The following is a 23,323-nucleotide window of genomic DNA, read 5'->3' as shown; positions in this document are numbered from 1 at the left end:
CTGGGATGAGAGTCCTAAACTGGAACAATGGCCCAACAGAGAGTCTTAGCTGTTCTGTAGGAAGATCAGTGAGAGATGCCCCATGACCGAGTACAGACGTGTTCTTACGTATTGTGAACAATCACCTCAGAAAAGCCATGGGTAGAGATACCCATTTTAGATTCCCCCATAGAGAGTTTGTGTTTGAAACTTAGGAAGTCAACTTTATTTCTATATGAAGGTAAAAATGTATACATAAAAGAGTCACTCAAAGAGGAGGAAAGATAAGCATGAGAAAGCCCAGTAGTGTAGATGAGGATGTAGTCAGAGATAGGTGAGCGCTGTGGTGGTGGCAGCCGAGTCATTAGCTCCCTGTCAGTGCTGACAGGAGAGAGGGCTCAGGGTAAAGAGTACTGGCTGGACTTGTAGAGGACCTGAGGCTGCTTCCCAGCCCACATGGTAGGTAAAAACTCTCTCTTACCTCAACACCAGGGGAACTAACTCCCCGTCTGACATCTGTGGCTTTGAATGCATGTGGTGTACGTACATAGGTGTAAGCAAAACATTCATACACAAAACAGGAAGTGAAACTTCTTTCTATCATATGACTATCATATCTATCTCTATCATCTATCTATTTGGTTTTTTTTTCTTTTTTCTTTTTTTCGGAGCTGGGGACCAAACCCAGGGCCTTGCGCTTGCTAGGCAAGCTCTCTACCACTGAGCTAAATCCCCAACCCCTCATCTATCTATTTGATCTATCTATCTATCTATCTATCTATCTATCTATCTATCTATCTATCTATCTATCTATCTATCTATCTATCTATCTATCATCTATTTGATCGATCGATCTGTCTGTCTGTCTATCTTTCATCTATTTTATCTATCCGTCTGTCTGTCTGTCTGTCCGTCCACCCACCCACCTATCTATGTATCTGTCTTTCTATCTTCCATCTGTCTCTCCATCCATCCATCCATCCATCCATCCATCCATCCATCCATCCATCTATCTATCTATCTATCTATCTATCTATCTATCTATCTATCTATCTATCTATCTATCTAATCTATCATCCATCTATTTAATCAATCCATCCATCCATCCATCCATCCATCCATCCATCCATCCATCCATCCATTCATCTTCCTTCCTTCCTTCATTTCTTCCCATGTGTCTGTGTATCTCTATATCATGTATCTACCTGTATTTTTGCAGATAGCAGTAGAAATATGCACCTACACTTAGCTAAAGCTTTTCGTACTGTAGATGAAACAGGAGCTATCTGTAGGCCTGTGTTCTGTGTTTGCAGACCTCTCTTAGTCCTCACGTACAAATATCTTTATTTACTGTTTTCCATTTCTCTTATTTGTATTCATATTCAAGTACATATTCAGCAAAATGGAAAAAGTTCTGTATTTACAAGTGTTATATAACTCCAAAGTCAAATAATAGCATGTTAAATATATTTTTCAATATCTTTAATTAACATGAGAAGGTAAATTATGAGTGTTTTTAAGAACTATTATTTGATGTTTTGTTTATATTTTTATTTTTAGCCACATGGGGATTATTATGGGAATAAATTGGTCTGCTTTATGTTATATATTGTGGAATATATTTAATGGTGAGAACTGTGCTGCTCAGTTTGCACTCATAGTTTGTTGATTTTTATTGAGTGGTGTTTTGGTCAGGGCAAATCTCAGATTCTGAACTGTCAGAGAACTTTTAGTGTCTGCTAATCCTGTGCGTTCCTCCACACCAGTGTCTGCTAATCCTGTGTGTTCCTCCACACCAGTGTCTGCTAATCCTGTGTGTTCCTCCACACCAGTGTCTGCTAACCCTGTGTGTTCCTCCACACCAGTGTCTGCTAATCCTGTGTGTTCCTCCACACCAGTGTCTGCTAACCCTGTGTGTTCCTCCACACCAGTGTCTGCTAACCCTGTGTGTTCCTCCACACCAGTGTCTGCTAATCCTGTGTGTTCCTCCACACCAGTGTCTGCTAACCCTGTGTGTTCCTCCACACCAGTGTCTACTAACCCTGTGTGTTCCTCCACACCAGTGTCTGCTAATCCTGTGTGTTCCTCCACACTAGTGTTTGCTGGCCCTGGACTACATTTACTTCTCTGTAATGCATTGTCACAGACTGGAAATGTGCACTCTCTGTAGAGGGGCAGAACTGTGGCTGTGTTGATCTTTCTTCCCCTTGAATCGAGAATCACTGTGTTAATTTGTTCCTTCTTTTCCTTATAGCAGTTACTCTGGTAGTACTTGTTTAATAGTCACTATGTGGTCCTTTTTTAAAATCTCACTTAATAAATCTCACATATACTTATCAGCACACTGTAAATTAGGAAGCAGAGACTTAGCATGACAATAAAAATTCGTTCCAGCTCACTTATGTGGTAAATAGAGCTAAGGTCTTAGCTCTTACCACAGAGCTTTTAATTTAGTTCTCTAGCACCGTAAATGCATAAACAAAGCCTTTGGAGATTTCTTCCTTTCACATTTCTTGGGCTTTTACTCTAACTTTGCTGAGGTATGAAAAGTTTGTGTTTCTCAGATTCTTCTGTAAATGTCTAATCTCCAGATCAAGAATGAGAGCCCGAGTCATGGAGCTCAGTGCCTCCCCTTGATTAGCGCCATTTGAGAGCACGCACAGCAAGTATGCTGACTATGTTCTCATGCTCAAACAGAGGAAGCTTCCACCACTCAGGAATGGTTAGTTGAATATCTAGCCCTCAATTTCTGTGACTTTGGGATTCCTAGCTTTATACTCTATGAGGAGTGTAGTTACACAGATGCTGCACTCAGACACCCATTGTCTCAATAATGTTCTGATGAAATATATGCACACTGGATAAAACAGTAACATTGTGGCATGTTAGTTGGCCCACATTTCAGTCCTCACCCGTGGTGGAGCCAGCATCCTTTTCTCCTTGCTGTTGCATGGTATCCTTTGTGGTGCTTTACTTTCCTTCATCTCACCTTTAGGGATCATCTTACTTGGAGTTTTATTGCTGTGAAGTGCCCCCATGACTATGGCAATCTCACAAAGGGAAGCATCTATTTTGGGCTGCCTTGCAGTTCAGAGGCTTACCCCGTTATTGTCATGGGGAAGCAGGGCAGTGTGCAGGCAGAAGTAGCTCTGAGGTACTGATGAGAAGCTGAGAGTTCTGCGTCTAGATCCACAACCAGCAGGAAAAGAACCAGTTCAAGTTTCTGTGACTCAAAGCCTAGCACCACAGTGACACAGGTTTTTCAGGAAGACCGCACTTAACTCCAACAAGGCCACACCTCCTATTAGTACCTCTCACTATAAGCCAGCCATTCGCACAGGAATCTACGGGGACCATTCCTTTTAGGTGATTTTCACACAAGAATGTTGTTTGGTGACATTGGTGACATTTGTAAGCCCTGTCTGTGTGAGCTGCACTTTATTTCAGCATTTGTTCACTGCACCAGTACCAAGATGAATGTAGGTATTTTGGAGTTGAAGTTCTTTGTCTGATCACGTGTCTTTCTAGGTAAAATCAAATCATCTACTACTAGATTGTGTTGAGGACCATTCTAATGGCAGTATTTAGATGTTGCACTACCATCCTGCCTCTCAGGATGTCAGTACTTACGGGACATTTCTCTTTATAGCAGCCCTCCTGTAGAGGATGTCATCTGTTTGAGGTCATTAGGAACTGGAGAAGGCACATGACACCATCAGCTTTACCCCGTGTTAAAAGGCAGAGCCAGAATTGGCCTTGTGCTCTCCTCCCAGCCTTCCCAGGCTACCGTGTTTCCCTTAGAGGTGTATGTTTTACTTAAAGAGCAGCATTACTTGGCTAGTGTAATAGAAGGAGTTCATTAGCCTGAAGTAGTTCCACACGTTTTCATGATTGTAGGCACTTTCGTATATAAGTCATTAGACTTTGCCAGCTAGTCTCATGGCCTATTGTCTTTTCAGTGAACTTTTACTTTGGTAGAGATTTAAAATGATAATCATTTGATTTTGGGACCACCTACCTGTGTACTGAGCGTGACCTGTCCTCTGTGCACCTGCATGGGAACTCTAGGATGTCTGCATAGTGCTGGCGTCTCAGTGGTGTCATTCATAACTTGTAACTTCTTCCCCAAAATCGTCCATACCCTTCAGAAGGCTGTGCTCAAATTTGAACTTGTGATTTAGTCAATTCTCAGCCCAGTTAGTACTTATGTAGGAGGAATTGTGGACATTTTGTCAGTTAGAGAGTTGGAAGTAACAATCACACACAGAAGAATAGGAGTGAAGACAGCCAGCCCACAGGAGCCCATGCTGGTGGGGTGCGTTCTGTCTGCAGCAGAGTGTAGGTGCCCCAGGTTTAGGCCTGACTTGTGGCCTGCGTGTTTCAGCGCCCTGCCTTACACATGGGTGTGAGTGAGACAGGCAAGCAAGCAAGGTTTTGTTGCTTCTCGAGTCTCTGTGCTTATGATGCTGGATTTACTTTGATAAGGCAGATTAAACCCACAGGACTAAAAGAAGGGAAGCTTTCATAATCTATGTATAGGAAAGCTATTTTGAACTGAAAGTAAAATAAAGAATCGTTGTTTGAAAACTAGCATGTAAATGTTAGCACTGTCATGTACTTTTAACACCCAAATCCAGTTTAAGTGATAAAATATCAGGCCCTTGTGTTAATCTTAAGGATGCCAGACACAAGACCATTGATTCAGGTCATCATGGCAACTGAATTAAAGCGAGCGTTCCGACTGTGTGCATCACCTTCCATTTCTCAAGGTGGGCTTCACGAGTGCGCCACGGAGGGGAGGCAGCTTCTTACAGCTCATGCTAAGGAGTTTCCAAGTAAGGTGCTATTCCCGAGGCAGGAACAGAAGCATAGCAAGGTAGTTACACTGACCTCCTCAAACAAAGTAAGGTGGTAGTCACAACAACCTTTAAGACAAAGGTAGGCTTGCAAGGTCGGTGTTTTTGAAGCAAGGACATGATTGCAGTTTCTTGGGACAGGCAGTGCAGAACCATTTGTAATTGAGTTATAGTGGGCATAGCCCCATTCTTGAGAAACAGAGATTTAGTCATAAAAAAGAGTGAACCTAGTTTGCCTTTACTATAAGACGACTTTTAAAACCAAGGTGGAGGCAGGCTGGCTTATCAGGTGCAAATCAGTTAAAATCCGTTACATAATCAAAATTTTAAAATAATTATTCTACCTTTCTTTAGTCTGTGGCAAGCATGTGCCTCCCCCCACCCCCCCCCCACACAGAGAGAGAGAGAGAGAGAGAGAGAGAGAGAGGGAGGGAGGGAGGGGGAGAGAGGGGGGTAGAGAGGTCTGTGGAAGGGTGGGGCACAGACAGAGACATAGAGACAGAATGGGCCTCCTCCTGTAAAGCGTGAGCCAGGTAAATAATCTGTTACTGCGCCTACAGTGGTTGTTCCCACAGAACAAAGCTAAAGCCTCTATGTTCTATCCACCGTGTGGCTCCTGCCTGTCTGTTCTGCTCTGCTCCCTGCTCTCAAGCCTGGCCTCCATTCTTCTTGGCTCTGGGCCATCTGATGGCTGTGGCACTGGATCCCAGGGGGGAAAGGCAGCACAGGCATCTGATGGGCCATGCCCCTCTCCCTAGTCTTGTGCTCGGGGTAGATGAGGAGCCTTCCAGGAAGGCTGATGCTGCTTGCTTTTTCATTTGGTCTTTGTGAAAAACTCACCTCATACCTGATGCATAGTCAATGACAGTTACCATGAAGGGGAGAACGTGTGGTTTCTTAGGAGCAAGGAATGCTAGCTTCTTTGGAGGGATATTTTTGTTTTCTTTTTTCTCTATGAATTATATTAAAGTCTTAAGTCCGTACTGTGTTATATAGTGAGTGGAGCATATCCCTACCAGTCGTCTTCTCTTTGGTCAGCTGGGTATTTTGTTTTACACTCACAGTTATATCAAAAGTATCACACCAGTCATATTTTAAAGAGCCAAACACAAAGAAATGGCATCTAGGTTAAATCGGATAAGTACATATTTTACAATTGAATATAAACTCATGTTCTAGACTGCACAAATTTTCCATTTTCTCCAGTATTCCCCAAAAGTGACAAATCGCCTCTTTGCAGAATCCCTTTGCAGACTTAGAATGTGTAGGTCAGAGTTTCCTCCCTCTTGTAGATAGTCTCCTGTGTATTAGAACATTTTTGCTTGATTTTTATTTTAAACCTTAGCATTCTAATTAATAAATGGTTCTCTATTAAAGAACTGCATTCTGGTTTCTGAGTTCAAATCTCTTAAATTGTACTTGGTCACATGAAGAAGCTGTGCTTTGCAACTTTGGGTTTTTAACCTTTGGTCTTCGCTATTAGCTTTATGTTTTTTTAATTATTGGAAAATGGAGGACAGTAGGAAAGTTATGACTTAAATGGACTGTTGTTATTGCTGTATTCTTTTTTCAGGAAATGAAAAATGTTATTTATTCTTTCCAAATCGAGCAGAAACAAATATAGAACATCTAATGCTGTTGTTTTTTTGCTCACCACTTAATATTATCACAGTTTGATCCTTTAAATGTGATTATTATCTTTCCATTATAATGATTGATGATGCAACCAGCTGTTTGTGTTGTAAAGCATCTATTGTCATAGTTCTTGTTGCCTACTATGCAAAACGGAATGACTGGTGTTTTCATTGTATGCAGCTTTATTTGAAAAATGAAGTAAAATTATTTAAAATGCAAATATATTTTTCCCTACACACTTTCCCAGTGTTATATGAAAATAAACAAATAGGTGATGTTTTCAAAACGAAGCTTTTGTGATTCTAGAGATTCTTTGGCTTTTGCTTTTCATGGCAGATCTCTTCTGAGAGGCTGCATTACTCAACATCCTTCCCATTGCCCGTTTGTGCAAACATGTCCAGATGAATTCAGTGTTTAATGTTAAGAGTCTTATAACATGCCAATTTGATTTGTAGCCTTTCATATCATAGAATGCTAATTAAAATCATATTTTTGCATGTGTCACGCCTTTCATGTACATATACAAATAGATTCTGTTGCCTTTCAGCTATTAGTAATTAACTTTATGAAGGACAGCTGTAATACATAATTAACAAAAATGTTTGCAAGCCCTTTACACTCTAAGTTACAACAGTAAATTTTTTTTTTACCCACTTTTCAGATTAGCCATTTTGTCTAATGTTTCAGAATGAAATCTGGTGCCTTTGAGAGTGACATAATTGATGTGGTGCTGTGTGGAAGGATGGCAGTGTGTGTGCTGCATGTGTGCCCTCTTTCCATGTGTGTGCTTTTACCCGGTGTGTGAGTTAAGGGACTGGGTCAGGTGATGCTCTTTGTTTCATGTATACTGACGTCTGTTCAGCACAAAACCACATGTTATGTGTGTGCATGCTGTAGACACTGGAAACTGTTAACGTTGTTTCAAAACAACCTCTTTCCATCACTACCATGGTTTTTAGGATGCTTCATACAGCTATTCCTTTTTCTTTTTTATGATTCTTTAAATATGTAATAAAATGATATTTTCTCGAGTGCATTTCATGATTGAAGTGTGGTATCAGCTATGGGGCAGTGTATGTTATATCATAGTACTTTTTCTTTTTCATCCCAGCTGACAATGGAGACAGTGATTAAGAAATACAGTCATAGTTTGATCTTTTGGATACTTTGGATACTTTTAATATTCCCAAACCAGAGAAGAAGCCCATCAAATTAGATGCATTTGTGTCTTTTGCTATTTAATAGGATGGTGCCTTTGAGGAAGAGGCAAGCAGTGTCTGAGAACTATTCAAATGAGCGTGTCCACATTGTGCTAGTGCACGCCTAGTCCAGAACTATTCAAATGAGCGTGTCCACATTGTGCTAGTGCACGCCTAGTCCAGAACTATTCAAATGAGCGTGTCCACATTGTGCTAGTGCATGCCTAGTCCAGAAGCATTCTTAAGTGCTCTCTACAGTTGTCAGCCAAGTGCCAAGATAGAATTCTATAATTAATTTTCTTTTCTTTCTTTTCTTTCTTCTTTTTTTTTTAGGGTTGCTTTTGTGATGAAGAAACACTTGAATACTCATCTGCTAGGCAAGCATGGAGTTGGCACCCCAAAAGAAAGGTAATTTCATCTTTCTGTATTTTGTATTTCATGTGTACAGTTATTTTATCTATTTTCAGTTTTGTTTAATGAAAGAACTTCTCAAATTTGTATTACTGGTTCATCTTGAATTTGTAGCTTCCTTCTTGAACTCCATTCATTATGTCAACTTTTCGGAAAAATGTAATGGCATATGGTAGTTTTAAAAGTCTGGAAACACTAAAGGTTTTGTGATGTAAACAAAACTATGGAATTAAAATTGGAGGGAAATGAAAGTAAATCCTAAAACAAATATTTAAAACTAAATATTGAGGGGAGAAACAATTAAATGTTGCCTATAGTGTAACTTTTTGAAGTTTTAAAATAACATTTTTGAGTTCTTATTATAGACTTAAAACACTGACAATATTAAATCAGAAATGTCTATGTCATTCTCCAAATAATACTATAGTTGCCATGTCAGGAAAAATAGCCTACAGTTATTGTACCATCAATGCCAGGTTTACTTTTCCTTGGTGGCGTATAGTTATTAACTTAATCATGTAGACTTAATTGTTCTCACTGACCTGATTTCTAACAGTGTCAGTTACTATGTGAACATGGCTACTTGTGATATTGTGTAAGCTTAGAAAATGGACTCACTTAGTACATAGAGACATGCTCTCAGCTTCCAGAATTGAAGCTAGGATTTCAGCTTCCCTTCCAACTCCCAAGGAAGTACCCTAGGTTTCTATAGTCAGCCGGGTGTCAGTCATGGTGTTTTGACGGTTCTAAAGTCGTCTACCAAATTATACTAAGACCTCAACCTTTTTAGCAATGTTTAAAATATCTATGGCTATTTCAAAATAAAAATGTCTATTAGTCTAATAGTAACTTAACTAGATTACTTTTTCTGAAGTTTAATTTCTTTAACATTCAAGTGTGTTTAGAGATTTTTGTTGTGTTCAAATATTTTCAAATTGTGTGGGCTTCCTTTGTATCTAAACTTTGCTTTCTCATAATTTTCTTTGTCATATTTCTGTCCCAATTATACCCAGCTAACAAGTGTGTTACATACATGTTATACATATGTTCCTCTTGTTTTCATATGAGTTATCTCAGTTCTTAAGCAGTACATTAGGATTCTAATTTTATAGCTATAAGATAAAATATGAATTAGAAGATAGAATTTGGACGTGTTCTTATTTTCTCTCCCTCACATCAAGGTCACACAAATAATTAACCTTCATTTACACATATATTTATTTATCATGCTAACACCTTCATTAAAATGATAATTTTTATATAATGTACCAAGAAAGTCATGCACTTACTGTTTGGTTTTTCTATTTGTCTTCCCTGAGGTTCATAGGTACTTTTGTTCCTTTAACTCTGTGGTATAAATAAAGCTGCAGAGATGTAGTAATTTATTGAGAATGGCTGCTACAGGCTCAGACACCTGAGTACTTGGGCCCACATTGGTAGAACTGTTTGGGAAGGATTGGGGTATTTGGCCTGTTGGGACGAGGTATGTCACTCTGAGGGTTTTCAGAATCAGGCTCCCTTCCCAGTTATCCATCTTTCCCTCCATCTTCTACTGGTGTGTGTGTGTGTGTGTGTGTGTGTGTGTGTGTGTGTGTGTGTGTGTGTGTGTGTGTGTGTCTGTTTAGTTGTCTATTTCCCAGTAGACTCTGCCTCTTTTACCTCTCAGTGTAGTCATAGGTTGGTGACCAAAATTTAAACAGATTGCCTGTTGCAGAACATTCCATCATCCCATGCCAGAAAGATCACATGACTTCCTTTCTTGTGAGACACTAGCATGCTTTTGTACCTATACTAGCCTTGCCAAGTAGCATGAAAATGCTACTAGATTATCTGGATAGGTCCTTTTAAGTCTTTCTAGTGACAGCATTCATCTACACTAGATATTTTTAAATTTTTCTTCCTGTTAAGAATTCTTTGATTCAGATGTGTTTGTGATATCTTTTGGGAAGGGGGCATTATTGTGTAGAATGATGGATCAGAATTCCTGTAGTTAGCTATGAATGCATTTTCTCATGTCCATCTGTGGTTGGAGGAGACCAGGATTTAGAAATGTAATCTGTTTCACATTCATAAAAGCTCCTCCTCCTTGCATGTGTGAGTTTGATTTACCTTCTCTTTGGGAACAACGTTTGTCAAGTCATTAAAGCTTTTTCTCACCCATTTAAAACACTAATGCTTTGGCTATAATTTGGAAGCTTGCTATGTTTTAATTTTTCCAGGACGGTATCATCAGTTTTTTTTTTTTTTTCATGTTCAGAATTTGATTCTACTCCCTAATGCCTTGCATATTGCAGAAAAATATAAAATAGAAGTTAGCTAAATAGGCTGTGACAATTAAATTAATAATGCATTTTTGTAAGTATTTAGGGCTTGTGCTTTGAGTGATGTATGCAAAAATGTTAATTTCTTAAAGCAAAGTCACATCCTTCTATTCTAAAGTTTGATGAACCAAAAAAGTTTGTCAGCATAACTGTCACTGGAGGAAAAAAACCTAAATTTCACAGTGTTCTTGAGATCCTGTGAATATTTGAAATGATGATAGCTTTTGCAGGAATCAATTTTTTACCTAACTTCTCATCAACTCATGTTAAGGTAAGGTAAATACAAGCAACTGAATGTGCCACGTGCAGCTCATATTTGTAAATAATCAACTCAAGTCAAGTTGTAAGTGCATTCTCAAGCAATTTTTACTATAAATTTGTATTTACCTGTTACTGTTAATGATGGGAATGAAAATGTCTTTACAACACCTTGGTTTTGCTCCTAATAATCTCGAACATTCTTTTCTACATTTGTAACAATGAGTACAGCTACATTGTGTTCCCTGTGACTGTGAGGCCTGTGAGAGAGGGAGTGTCATGTCTGTGTAGTACAGTGCTTAGAACCAACTGGCTTGGGATCGTGGAAGAGAGGAGGGGCATGCTCCGCTTCAGTTTTCATCTGCCTCTAGGAGCCTTTTATGCCTCTGAACAATTGTGTGTGTGTGTGTGTGCGCGCGCGCGCGTGAGTGTGTGTGTCTGTGAGTGTGTGTGTCTGTGTGTGTCTGTGTGTCTGTGAGTGTGTGTGTCTGTGTCTGTGAGTGTGTGTGTGTCTGTGTGTCTGTGTATGTGAGTGTGTGTGTGTGTGGTGTGTGTGTGTGTCTGTGAGTGTGTCTGTGTGTGTGTGTGTCTATGTGTGTGTGTGTCTGTGAGTGTGCCTGTGTGTGTGTGTCTGTGTGTGTCTGTGTGTGTCTGTGTGTGTATGTGAGTGTGTGTGTGTAGTGTGTGTGTGTGTGTGGTGTGTGTGTGTCTGTGTGTGTGGTGTGTGTGTGTCTGTGTGTGTGTATGTGAGTGTGTCTGTGTGTGTGTGTATGAGTGTGTCTGTGTGTGTGTGGTGTGTGTGTGTCTGTGTGTGTTTGGTGTGTGTGTGTGTGTCTGTGTGTGTGTCTGTGTGTGTGTGTCTGTGCGTGTGTCTGTGTGTGTGTCTGTGTGTGTATGTGAGTGTGTCTATGTGTGTGTGTATGTGAGTGTGTGGTGTGTGTGTGTGTGTCTGTGTGTATGCGTGTGTGCCTGTGTGCATGTCTGTGTGTGTGCACGTGTGTGCACTTGCACACGTGTGTATCTTCATCCTTCTTGGTTATATTCCTTTAGGGAACCTGACTGAAACAGTGACTATGGCTGCTATGAGTTTTTGGCTTGCAGCAGACATTCTGTCCAGAAGATTCTGTTGTACCACAGTCTTTCTCACCTTGTTTTTACCCCCATTCTGCCCCCTGTTCTGTCGTGCCCCTTGACCCCTGTATGGGTCAGGGTGTGATGCAGTGCCCTGTGTAGAAGTGAGCATACAGTGGTGCCTTATTCCTAGCCCCTTCCATGTCTGCGTCCCCACATACACTGTTTTTTGAAGAGAACGTTCAGCACTGATCTGTGGGTGTGAGAGCAGATGTCTGAACGCAGTTGAACAGCGTGTTCATGAAGCAGTACATGAGCTAGGTTCTCCTAGGCCTTTGACCTGACCTCTTCAGTCACGGACTTTTTACCAGTTTACTGAATTAGGCAAGAATTGCATCTGGTGGCGAGTGCATCAATCCAAACAGAAAGGTTTTATACATAAATCTTAGAACATTTGTCCCATTGTTTTATCAGTGTGTAGACCTTGCAAATATGTATTGTAACATGCTGGGTCCAGCACTCAGTACACCGTGATAACTGGTGAGTCAACAGTAGGAAAGCTGACGGCAGGAATGGAGTTACACTGTAGTCCATGCTTCTTTTCATTACCTGTAACCGCAATACGTGATCTTTCAAATAGGGCCTTCCCATCTCCTTCTGTGGGCAACTGTCAGAAATGGCAGTAGCCTCATATTTGGGGGTGGGAGTGGGGGTCTCCTTGACCAACCATAAATAGGGAGGTATCCCACATCTGGCTCCAGGACTTTGTTTAGCAAGCTGACGTCTGGAAACTCGTCATTGTCACTAAGTGACTAGAGATGGAAGCTGCACTTCTGCCAGTTTGCCCGCTGTGCTAGATAGAGATCAGCAGTGATGCCCGCTGTGCTAGATAGAGATCAGCAGTGATGCCCGCTGTGCTAGATAGAGATCAGCAGTGATGCCCGCTGTGCTAGATAGAGATCAGCAGTGATGCCCGCTGTGCTAGATAGAGATCAGCAGTGATGCCCGCTGTGCTAGATAGAGATCAGCAGTGCGATGCCCGGCACTGTGAGGGTTCAGGTGTGAGGCATGGTGGTGTGTTTATATAAAGAGAGTAGGAATATGGTCGATGAAGGTGTGGTGAGGTATGGGGAAAGGGGAGGCCCTGACGGACCCATGCTGAGACATCCCTTCCCCTGAGGGACCAGCTACAGGATGGTATAGTATAGAATACAGTTTATTCAGGACAGTATAGTGTAGCGCATGAGGAGGGGAGTTCAAAGGGTAGCAGGGGGGAGGGAGAGAGAGGGGGGAAGGAGGAAGAAAGCAGGAGGAAGAGGGAGAGGAAGAGGAAGAGGGAGAAGAAGAGTAGAGGCAGGCCATGAGCACTTGGAGAGACTGGGGTGGGGGAACAACAGGGGAAGTAGAATAGGGATAAAAGGGACAGAGAGGGAAATGGTAAGGGCAAGAGAGAACAAGGAGCAGGGCAAGCAGCCCTTTTCATAGTGTCAGGCATTCTTGGATACTGCCAGGTAACTGTGGGTGCGGAGCTTAGACAGAATGCTAACACATGGTACCAGGAGGGTTTGGGTGTCAGACTGAGGGTTTGGGGTATGACTATGATCCCGGGGTGGCAGGGGGTGTTGAAATGTTTGGTGTGACCTGGGGAAGCTTTGAGGTATAGGGTATGTGACTTAGGAGGGTTTGAGGTGGCTACCTTGGGTCCTTTTCTCTTTTAACCTTAAAAAGTTCCCATGCAAAAATAGTGTAAAGGCATCATTTCCTGTTCTCTTTGGTTTTAAAAGTTTGTTGTGCCACAATTTTTCATGAAATATCAAGATAGCATCCAAAACAATAACTCAGGTCGATATGATTTTCCCATGGGTTTTTGTGATCATTGAACTGACTCTTGGGGTACCTTGGTTATCGAGGAATGCTGCCATTCATGAATGGAACTATGCAGTTTTCAGAAGTGAATGTCACAGAGTGCAGTGGACTGCCAGTTTCCTGGCTTTACCTTATGAATATTAATTTTTTCTTGTTAGAAGATTATTCTCTCCAGAATTCCTCAATATTAGATGTAGTGGATACACTGTTTCCTTTGAAGTAGATGGGCGGTTCTCCTCAGTACATGGAGGAGGCTCTCCTCAGTACACGGAGGAGGTTCTCAGTACACGGAGGAGGCTCTCCTCAGTACAGGAAGGAGGCTCTCCTCAGTACACGGAGGAGGTTCTCCTCAGTACATGGAGGAGGCTCTCCTCAGTACACGGAGGAGGTTCTCAGTACACGGAGGAGGTTCTCAGTACACGGAGGAGGTTCTCAGTACACGGAGGAGGCTCTCTTCAGTACACGGAGGAGGCTCTCCTCAGTACACGGAGGAGGTTCTCAGTACACGGAGGAGGCTCTCCTCAGTACACAGAGGAGGCTCTCCTCAGTACATGGAGGAGGCTCTCCTCAGTACATGGAGGAGGCTCTCCTCAGTACATGGAGGAGGCTCTCCTCAGTACACGGAGGAGGTTCTCAGTACATGGAGGAGGCTCTCCTCAGTACATGGAGGAGGCTCTCCTCAGTACATGGAGGAGGCTCTCCTCAGTACACGGAGGAGGTTCTCAGTACATGGAGGAGGCTCTCCTCAGTACATGGAGGAGGCTCTCCTCAGTACACGGAGGAGGTTCTCAGTACATGGAGGAGGCTCTCCTCAGTACATGGAGGAGGTTCTCAGTACACGGAGGAGGTTCTCAGTACATGGAGGAGGCTCTCCTCAGTACATGGAGGAGGTTCTCAGTACACGGAAGAGGCTCTCCTCAGTACACGGAGGAGGTTCTCAGTACATGGAGGAGGTTCTCAGTACATGGAGGAGGTTCTCAGTACATGGAGGAGGCTCTCCTCAGTACATGGAGGAGGCTCTCAGTACATGGAGGAGGTTCTCAGTACATGGAGGAGGTTCTCCTCAGTACATGGAGGAGGCTCTCAGTACATGGAGGAGGCTCTCCTCAGTACATGGAGGAGGTTCTGGTTCTTCATGTCCCTCCTGCTGTCACTGTGGATGCGGCTTCACAGCCTCCTCAGGCTCCTGCCTTTCAGGCCTTCCTCTTTCATCATCACTCCCTGCTCTCCTGTCTGTTCTTACTTTGATATTTTGGGTTTTGGCTTTTTTTGCCATCAGCTTTTTCTTAAAGAACCAAAAAAAAAAAAAAAAAAAAAAACCCAAAAAACCAAACCAAAAAAAGAACGCCCCTCCCCAAAACAAAATACTACCTGCACAATTTAGTTTAGGAAAAAGAAAAGACTTATGGATAATGTCAGCATTAAAACTATTTACAGGAGACTCACCTCTGTTGGCGTTAAGTGACGGTGACTTGTCCCTCTTCAGTCTTGCTTACTCTAGTAAGTCTGTAAGCTAACTCACATGTGACCAAGTTCCCTGTCCCCGTTCTTTGTGTACTCTCATCTGTGGACAGTCAGATCTAGAGAGCAGTCTGTGGTACCGTGACGATTTCTGTGAAAAAGGTTTTAATTCAAATGAAGCTAGTGAGTCATTTCTCAGTAACACAATAAAAGCCACATCACTTATCAAAAATGTTATTTATCATATTATTTATGGAAGACTGCATTCTGCATTTAATTGGGTTAGTCAGTAAGTTTATTTAGGTTTATATGGATAGAGACACACAGTTTCCACTAAAGTCCCCTTCCCAAGGTTTAGGGCTAAGCTCTATACTGCATGGGTCGCTTCAACATTCTTTGTTTCCACCAGCATACTGCAGGGGTACACGTTTCTCTGCTGTCTCCCAAATGAAGGTCAACACAGGCAGCTGTAGCGTAGCATGTGCAGATTCCACAGAGTCCAGCCTCAGCACTGTGTCCTGGAACTACATATGCGTGGCCCCACGCTGTTCTCTGCCCTTCCATCTCTTAAGTTGTTTTCTGTTTTCCCAGTATTATCGTTGTTATTATTATCATTATTATAGAGAGCCATTTCTTTCACTGTCGTGTTTTTACTTTTTTGTCCTGTAGATCGAGTTTTTTACATTATAATTATTATGCTGATGACTTAAATTTTAAAAACTTCCTAGAAGTAACAAGAAACCCAGTATTGATGTTAGGTCAGTGTTTGGGCTATTCCATCAAATGCTGTGTTGTCTCTGTGAGACTCGGGAACGTGATTCCTTCTGGTTGTTACTTCAACAGAGACTGTGCTTTCCAGCAGTGATTTGTCATTTCAGACTTGGGTACTAGAGAATCATGTATGTAATTGAGTTTTCCTCTGTGTTTACTGCTGGGAAGCTGGTGTCCTAAACTGTGACCCTTCTTGAGCTTGTAGGAGGACTTTAGGGAGCACAATTTATTTACTACAGTTATTTCCAGTTTCTTTTTTTTCTCTTTTCATGAGGAAGTCCCATTTTATGTGAGTGATATATTTTAACAAGCTCATATAAATCAAAGCCGTCATAATTCAGGAGTAGTATTGCAATAGGAACTTTTAAAGTTAAGTCAATACTTTCCTACAAGTTCATGTATCTTTAGCCCCTTTGTTTTATGTCTCTCTCTTGAGCACTATATGACCCTATTATTAGATACTTTTAGAAAATGTTCTTTTCACATCAGATGAATCCTTTTTCTACATACCACTTCACTCATTTTATTTTGTAGAATTTTCTCCTATTTTAAAGAAGACTTTCTTTTAAGATTTTTGTCCACTTAATAGGTATGTGCTTCCTAGCAAGAAAGGGTTTTTACTCTCCCTTTATAGCATGTATTTTTTTCCTCAGTGATTCAGAAATTCTCTTTTTTAATATCTTGGTTGTGGCATACACATGTTAGCATGTTTCTGAAAATGTTTGGGACCTCCTTGTTACCAGAAAGTTGCTTTGATTCTTTTCTTAAGAGTTTAAAAACATTCAGTGTCCAAAAAAGGATGAGTTTTAATGAGATGTTAGTTCATACATGAAAGACGAAAAGAGAGAGGTGGGTGAGAGACCTGCTCTGTTATGCAGGGAGGACCCTGGGATGTAAGCTAAGTCAAACTGTTTGTCTGGGGGCTTTTTCAAAGCTGTGCTGCAGAAGCTAGGCTGAGACCTGGGGAGGTGAGGCAGGCTGGTTGTTACTCCCGGATATCCAGATTCTTCCTTGACTTTAGTCACTGTCTCGAAACGGCCTTCAGGCGGGCTGCTCCTTTAGGGAGAATATGAAGAACCAAAGGCCAGGAGCCTTCTTGCTCTGTTTGCCTATTCCTCTGTTCTGTTCTTGTCAGCCCATATTGCTGCATGTTTGCTGCTTGTCTTAGTTAGGCTTTCATTGCTGTAAAGAGACACTACAGCCGCAGGGACTCTAACAAAGGAAAACATTTAATGGGGGCTGGCCTACAGTCCCAGAGGTTTACTCCACTGTCGTCATGGTGGGAAGTATGGCAGGATGTAGGCTGACATGGTGCTGGAGAAGGAACACAGACTTCTACATCGTGATCCACAGGCAGCAGGTCAGTGTACCACACTAGGCATAGCGTGAGCAGATATCACCTCAAAGTCTGCCTCCACAGTGACCCATTTTCTCCAACAAGACCACACCTACTCCAACATGGTCACACCTCCTAATGGTGCCATTCCCTATTGACAGACATTCAAATACATGAGTCTATGGGGGCCATTCCTATCCTAATTGCCACATCAAGAGATTTCAATACTTAGTCTTCTGATACATTTAAGCTCTTTCCCCCAGTCACTAAAACAATGTGCATTATTTAAAGGTGACAGCTTCTCTCTGTCCCTCTGAAGCTTGCTTTAGGGCTGGTGGTAAGAGTTCAATGACTTGTACATAGGGCAGTTCAGGGCAACTCCTTCGGGAGCCGTCTGGCCTGTGCATGGGGCACTTTGTTCTTCTCTTGTTCTAGGAGCTCGGAGCAACCCAGGAACCTCGGCAAGGACTTGGAGAGGGCAGCAAAGGAAAATACTTAAGATTACGGTGATAATGGTTTAACAAATGCTCAGCAAGGAAAATATTTCAGTGGGATGGATGAGGGTTCGAATGTGAGGTTAAGAATGGCAGACTGGGTTTGATTCCACCAAGATTTCCTTGGATGCTGCTCTGTGCTTCACTCACTGCGTAAAGGGAGCCAGCCCAGCCATGGACTTTTCTGAGAACACACAGTCCGGTCTGAAGGAACGATGTCTGGCAGGTGGGTGGGCACTACCGTGGGGAAGCTTCTGTTGACTCCATCTCCATCCTGGCTGCTGCAGGTAATTCTGTTTTTATGACTCTCATCATGTTGCAGATTCTGTTTGCAAATAAGCCTTTCCCTTCATCAGTAGTATTTTCAGAAATTCCTTCTTCTACCTTGCCTCTTTTCTTCTATATGCTCTCTCAGATGCCACTCAACATTTCACCTTTATTGGCTGTTGCTTTTATCATGCGTCAGGGATCATGGTTCCTGTTTTGCTACTTCTGTTTCTCCTCTACTCCTTCTGTGGTTGGCCTTTTTGATCTCATTTCCCTGGAGATGAAGGACACCCATGTGTGTTTATATTTTTGTTTATGTTTATGTCTTTGGTTAGGATTTCCTTTTTCCCATTATCTCTATACAGAAACCAAAAAATTATCATACTGCACTGATAACTATGCTACTCTACACTCCTGTTGAATTGTCAGGTCATAGATACATAATTTAGTACTCTGGAGATCTACTGAAGCAGCATTTGACTTGTCCTACATTGTTCTCGAGCTCACTCTGGAGGAGAGACTATGAGCTGTTCCTTTATTTGTTCAGTGATTTTTGCATAGAAAATGCATTGTTTAGCTGGACAGAGTTACTTAGGTATTTTTCATGATATTAAAGAGTGGTTGTTTCCCACCAACTGGCATCTCAAATCTTTTGGCTATCCCGTTCTTTTAATTTTTATTTCCCTTTAGAACACTGGCTTATATAGCTGGACTCTGGCTAAATATGCCTTAAACTCCTTCATTCCCAGTCACTGCCAGAATTAAGCCTAAATGTTTGCTCCAGCCTTCAGTTATGTGAAAGTGTCAGCTTTGGTGGAGTTTCACCAGAGAGCACTGACTTTATTTTCTGTGAGACCACTTTATATTCAGTTACTGGAAGTTGATAATAAACATCCAAATGACATCTTCCAAGGAATGCTCAGGAAACAACTTTAAAAAGTAATATTTTGAACTTGGGTTTGCAATTTGGACATTTATTTCAACCAACAAGTACCTGTAATTTTATTTTCTTAGTCTGCATTGCCATGATGGAAAAATGAAGTGCTTACACAATTATTTTCTCTAAGCATCAGCTTCCCACTCCACATCTTGTCTTAGAAGAACTGCCTGGTGAGGGTGAACCCTCCCAGTGGGGTGTTCGCTCCCATGTAAAGAGCATCACCTGCCAATGGTGTTCTGTATGAGACTCTGGTCATGGGGCTGTTCTAATGATTCGCAAAGCCTCCCTTATTTCACCTGACCCTTCCTCCACTCCTGAAGAAGCATAGTATTACTTGGTAGTTATTAGATACTAAAACCTACTCAGGTTGCATTATACAAAAATAATATTTAATAGGGTGAAAATGCAAATATATTTAATTCCATATGAATTAACATAATATTACATGGAAGTATTTCTAGCTGGTTGTAAGGCTATAAAAATGTTTTTCCAGGATACCCCTTCACCTCTTCATATCCTTTGCCCTGGGTTTTAACTGAATTGAGTTTTGTTTCTCTTTTATGCACAGTGGTATGTATCAGATTCCAAATTCAGTGTAGAGGAAGTCAGAGTGAGATGGATAGAGAGCCTTCCTAGTTGTGCTTTCGGCCGTCACTGTCACAGTGAAGCTGTCCTTCATTGTCTGGACTCCAGGTCCAGAATCTGTACAGCTTTTCCTGGGTTTGCTTTCAGAGCAGTCACTTGTTACTGCTTTGGAGGCTAATGTGCATCTGAGAACATATTCTATCGTTGTCTTTCTAAATGTCCTGTTTATTGGCTCCAAACTATGTGATTCATTTTAAGGGAATGACATTATTTTTTTCTTTCTTAGTGTGTAGTTTAACTTAATCTAATTTGTAATTTGCAAACCCTGCATGGATGCCTTGTAAGCTAACATGGATTATGTCAGTCTGTTCTGTGTGTTTCCTGATGAGCTAACAGTGTGCTGTTCTGCAGGGGTCGGGCCAAAACACTCCTGCTTGTTCTTTGGACAGTTGTGACATGACGTTCATGCAAATATTGCTTTAACATTACAAGACATTGTATAGGTATAATGTTTCATAATTTTAAAAATACTTGCTTCTAGGTAAAATTATTTAAGAAGTTTCTATTTGCTAAGGTCTACAAAATATCTCTCCTCCTTTTGTACAGATCTGCTCAAGTGTAGGGTCAGGGTTCCAGCAGATTCACAGATTCAATATTAATACGTGGAGTGGATTTAATTTAAAATTATACCACTTTTTCTGTTACTTTATAAATTCAAATTTTATTAGCATGTATCATTTAAAGGGGAGGATTTTACTACATTTCCATGTATAATGTAGTCCAGTTACCCCGTCTCCACTCTGTATCTCTCCTCACTGTCCCCTTCAAGGTCCTCTGCACATCTCCTGCACAGCCGCAGGAGTGTTTTTAAATCTCCTTTGTTTGCTTCCCCTAGATTCTTCCTATGAGAGCAAAACAAGCATTTCTTTTGTGGGAGTGGCCCATTTTACTTACCATAAGGATGTGTAGTTGTATCTATTTTTCTACAAATGACATTATTTCGTTCCTATTTATGACTGATTAATACGCAATTGTGGAGGTGCCCAACATTTTCCTCATCTGCATATGGCTGTCCTGGCTTAGCCTGCCTTGTTTTTATTTTTGACAGTAGTTTTGTTTATTAGGTTTTGGGTTTTTGTTTGTTTTGTTTTGTTAGATTTTTTAGACTTCTGTTAATTTTATTTTATGTGTGAATTGTTTACTGCATGTATGTATGTCCCAGGTCCTTGTTGCTCAGGGCCAAAATGCTGCATTGTATCTGTGGGAATCCATGCTACCCACTGAGTGGGTGATGGGAGTTGAACTTACAAAAACCGGAATCCAGCTCTTTAGGTCTGCTCTTTTCTGAGGAGCCTTCGTACTGATTAATGGCTGAGGCAGCTCATGTTCCTACTGCAGTGCATGAGCCGCCCAGGCCCAGCGTGTCTGATTCTAAATGATAGCCATTCCAGGTGGGTGAGAGGCAACCTCAGTATGGGCTCTGCGTTTCTCTTTCGAGGAAATTATTCAGCATTCTTTCTTTTATTTTTGGCTGTTTGCACTTTTTCATTTGGTGTGTTTATTGAGTATGACCACCATTTATTTTCGGATTCCTTGCTATTTTATTGGTGACTTTTGAGTTTTTCGAGTCTATGCATTTCATGTTCTGTGAATTGACACAGATGGATCCTGTTCTGAGGCTGGATCTTACTGGGGGGTTTTCACTTTTGTTTTATTGTTGCTTTTTTTTCAGTTTCTGGTTCTTGTGATTTTTCTGTGTAATTCAGTTCTTTTTGTGGTTCTAGTTTCAGCTTAAAGATCTATTACCTGTGCTGAGACCTTCAGATTTTCTTGTACCCATCTTCATAGTGCAGAAGGGCAGAGTTAAGCTAGGTCATGACTTCACCTGATTGGTTTAAACAATGAGAAACACTATCAACTTTTCCTCTATTGTTGGGTAACTAGTCTTTCAATGTCATTTATTTTAAAAGTTCCTCTTTTGTTTGTTTATTTTAACATCTTTGTCAAAAATTAGATAGTCCTACTATGTGGCCTGTTGGTGATTTCTCCCTGTGCTGAGCCCTGCTCTCTTCCTTCCATTCATGTCTGTGTATACATATCTCTTTGTGTCTGTGTTATGTTTAATACTGTTACCCTGGCTCTTAGAAGTAAAGACAGCTTCAGAATTTTCCTTTTAATAACTGAGTTTAAAAGTTTGGATATTAAATGTAGATGTTTTATAGTATAATTTTAAGTTTGTTTGTTTATTTATAAAAACAAAACAAACAAACAAACAAACAAAAACCCCACTATGAGTTCCACGAACCTGGCCTGGAGGAGAGGGTTTGATGAAGACATCCCATTTTGGACTGAGTCTTCCAAGGTCTCTGATTCTCCGCACATTGCCTAGTTAGTTGTTGGTCTCTGTACTTGTTCCCTTCTGCAGGAGGAAGCTTTTCTGATGACAGCTGAGCAAACTACTGATGTAAGACTGTAGCAGAATGTTGCTAGGAATCACTTACTGCTAAGTCCTTATCTGACTTTTCTCCGAGGTGGCCTTTCTAGTTTCAGGTTCTTGACCACCTGATCAGTGATGTGCATGGGCTCCATCTTGTACAACGAGCCTTAAATCCAATCGGAGAGTGATTGGTTCTTCCCACAGCACCACAGAGGAGGAGGTGGACAGAGCCAGAGGGCATGGAGGACACCAAAGAAACAAGGCCTTTGAGACATGAGGACTGACGGTCCATCTGGACTCACAGACTGTAGGAGCAAGCATGGCCTGTGCAGGCCACATGCACCCAGCACTGAGAGAAATAGGCATAGGCTTCCGTCCCTTGCTCATAAGCTATCTCCAACTGACGGCCACTTCATGAAAATGACAAATTAGCTTCCTGCAACAGCGTCTTACTGGGGATAAAGCCACATCTGAGGGCAGGCCTTTGCCTAGCAGTAGATGGCGTCCTTGGAGGGCTTTGTTTCATGTTTTAGGGACTTTTTCCTTCTATCTGACAAGTGTATATTATGACTTCTGGCTCTGTGTTTTTATGTTATTCCTGTGTCTGCAAATGTGTGTATCTCTGTGTGTATATGTTTTAAGAAAGAATTGTCCGGCATGTTCAATCTATAGACTCAAGTAATTTATTTTTTGAAATATTTTATACTTTTCCAAATGTCTAGAATTATGATAGAAACTTAGTAATTTATTATTTAACCATCCATTTTTTGCTCACTTTTTAAAATTAATCTTTATTTCTTGGATACAAAGGATTATTGGTTTGCTATTGTTCCTGCTTCTCCCTATTCCTTTATTCTTGCCTTTTATTTTTATTTTACTTTTGATTGACCAAATCAAATCTACTTTCAGTAATCTTTCTGGTGTAGGAAATTTATGATTGATTGAGTAAACTACAGCATTGCTTTAAAAAATATCCATTTTAATAGCTTATAGCTACCATTGTTTTTTCATTATATATTTGTGTAAAAATCATGGGTAAGTCCTCAGACTTCCAGTCCTCATTCTATTATTTGGTGATAACATACACATTTCCTGAAGTACTAAATTAGATAATTCTTTAAGCATACATTTACCCCCTTCTTTGGTGGTGTGCACTTATTGATTGATTGATTGATTGATTGATTGGCTGATTGGCTGTATGCGCTGTGGAGTGCAGGTGCCAGGCAGCCAGAGGCTTCAGGTTGCTCGGAGCTAGAGTTAGCGGCAGTTGTAAGTTGGCCGATTTATGTGCCGCAAACTGAACGTTGGTCCTCAGGAAGAGTAAGACGTGCTCTCCACCACTCAGCCATCTCTCTAGTCCCTTACTGCACTGAACCACCTTGGCCTCCCTCACTGTGCTAAAACATTTATAATAATATGACATATAGAAGTCATAC

At 41.2% G+C, this 23,323-nt stretch overlaps 1 protein-coding gene across 2 annotated transcripts in view; it reads left to right on the top strand.

The window, feature by feature from the left end:
- The window catches only part of Zfp407 (zinc finger protein 407), a 395,146-nt gene that overhangs the window by 154,959 nt on the left and 216,864 nt on the right, over nt 1-23,323 (top strand). For both annotated transcript variants that reach the window (NM_001427664.1, XM_087592705.1), the window contains 1 exon segment: nt 8,003-8,077. In NM_001427664.1, the coding sequence (NP_001414593.1) occupies nt 8,003-8,077 (75 nt within the window).

Source organism: Rattus norvegicus, chromosome 18 (genome assembly GCF_021556685.1).
Source record: "Rattus norvegicus strain SHRSP/BbbUtx chromosome 18, alternate assembly SHRSP_T2T, whole genome shotgun sequence".
Taxonomy (NCBI): Eukaryota; Metazoa; Chordata; class Mammalia; order Rodentia; family Muridae; genus Rattus; species Rattus norvegicus.
The sequence above is the reverse complement of the archived record's forward strand: the minus strand, read 5'-3'. Positions and strand labels throughout refer to the sequence as shown.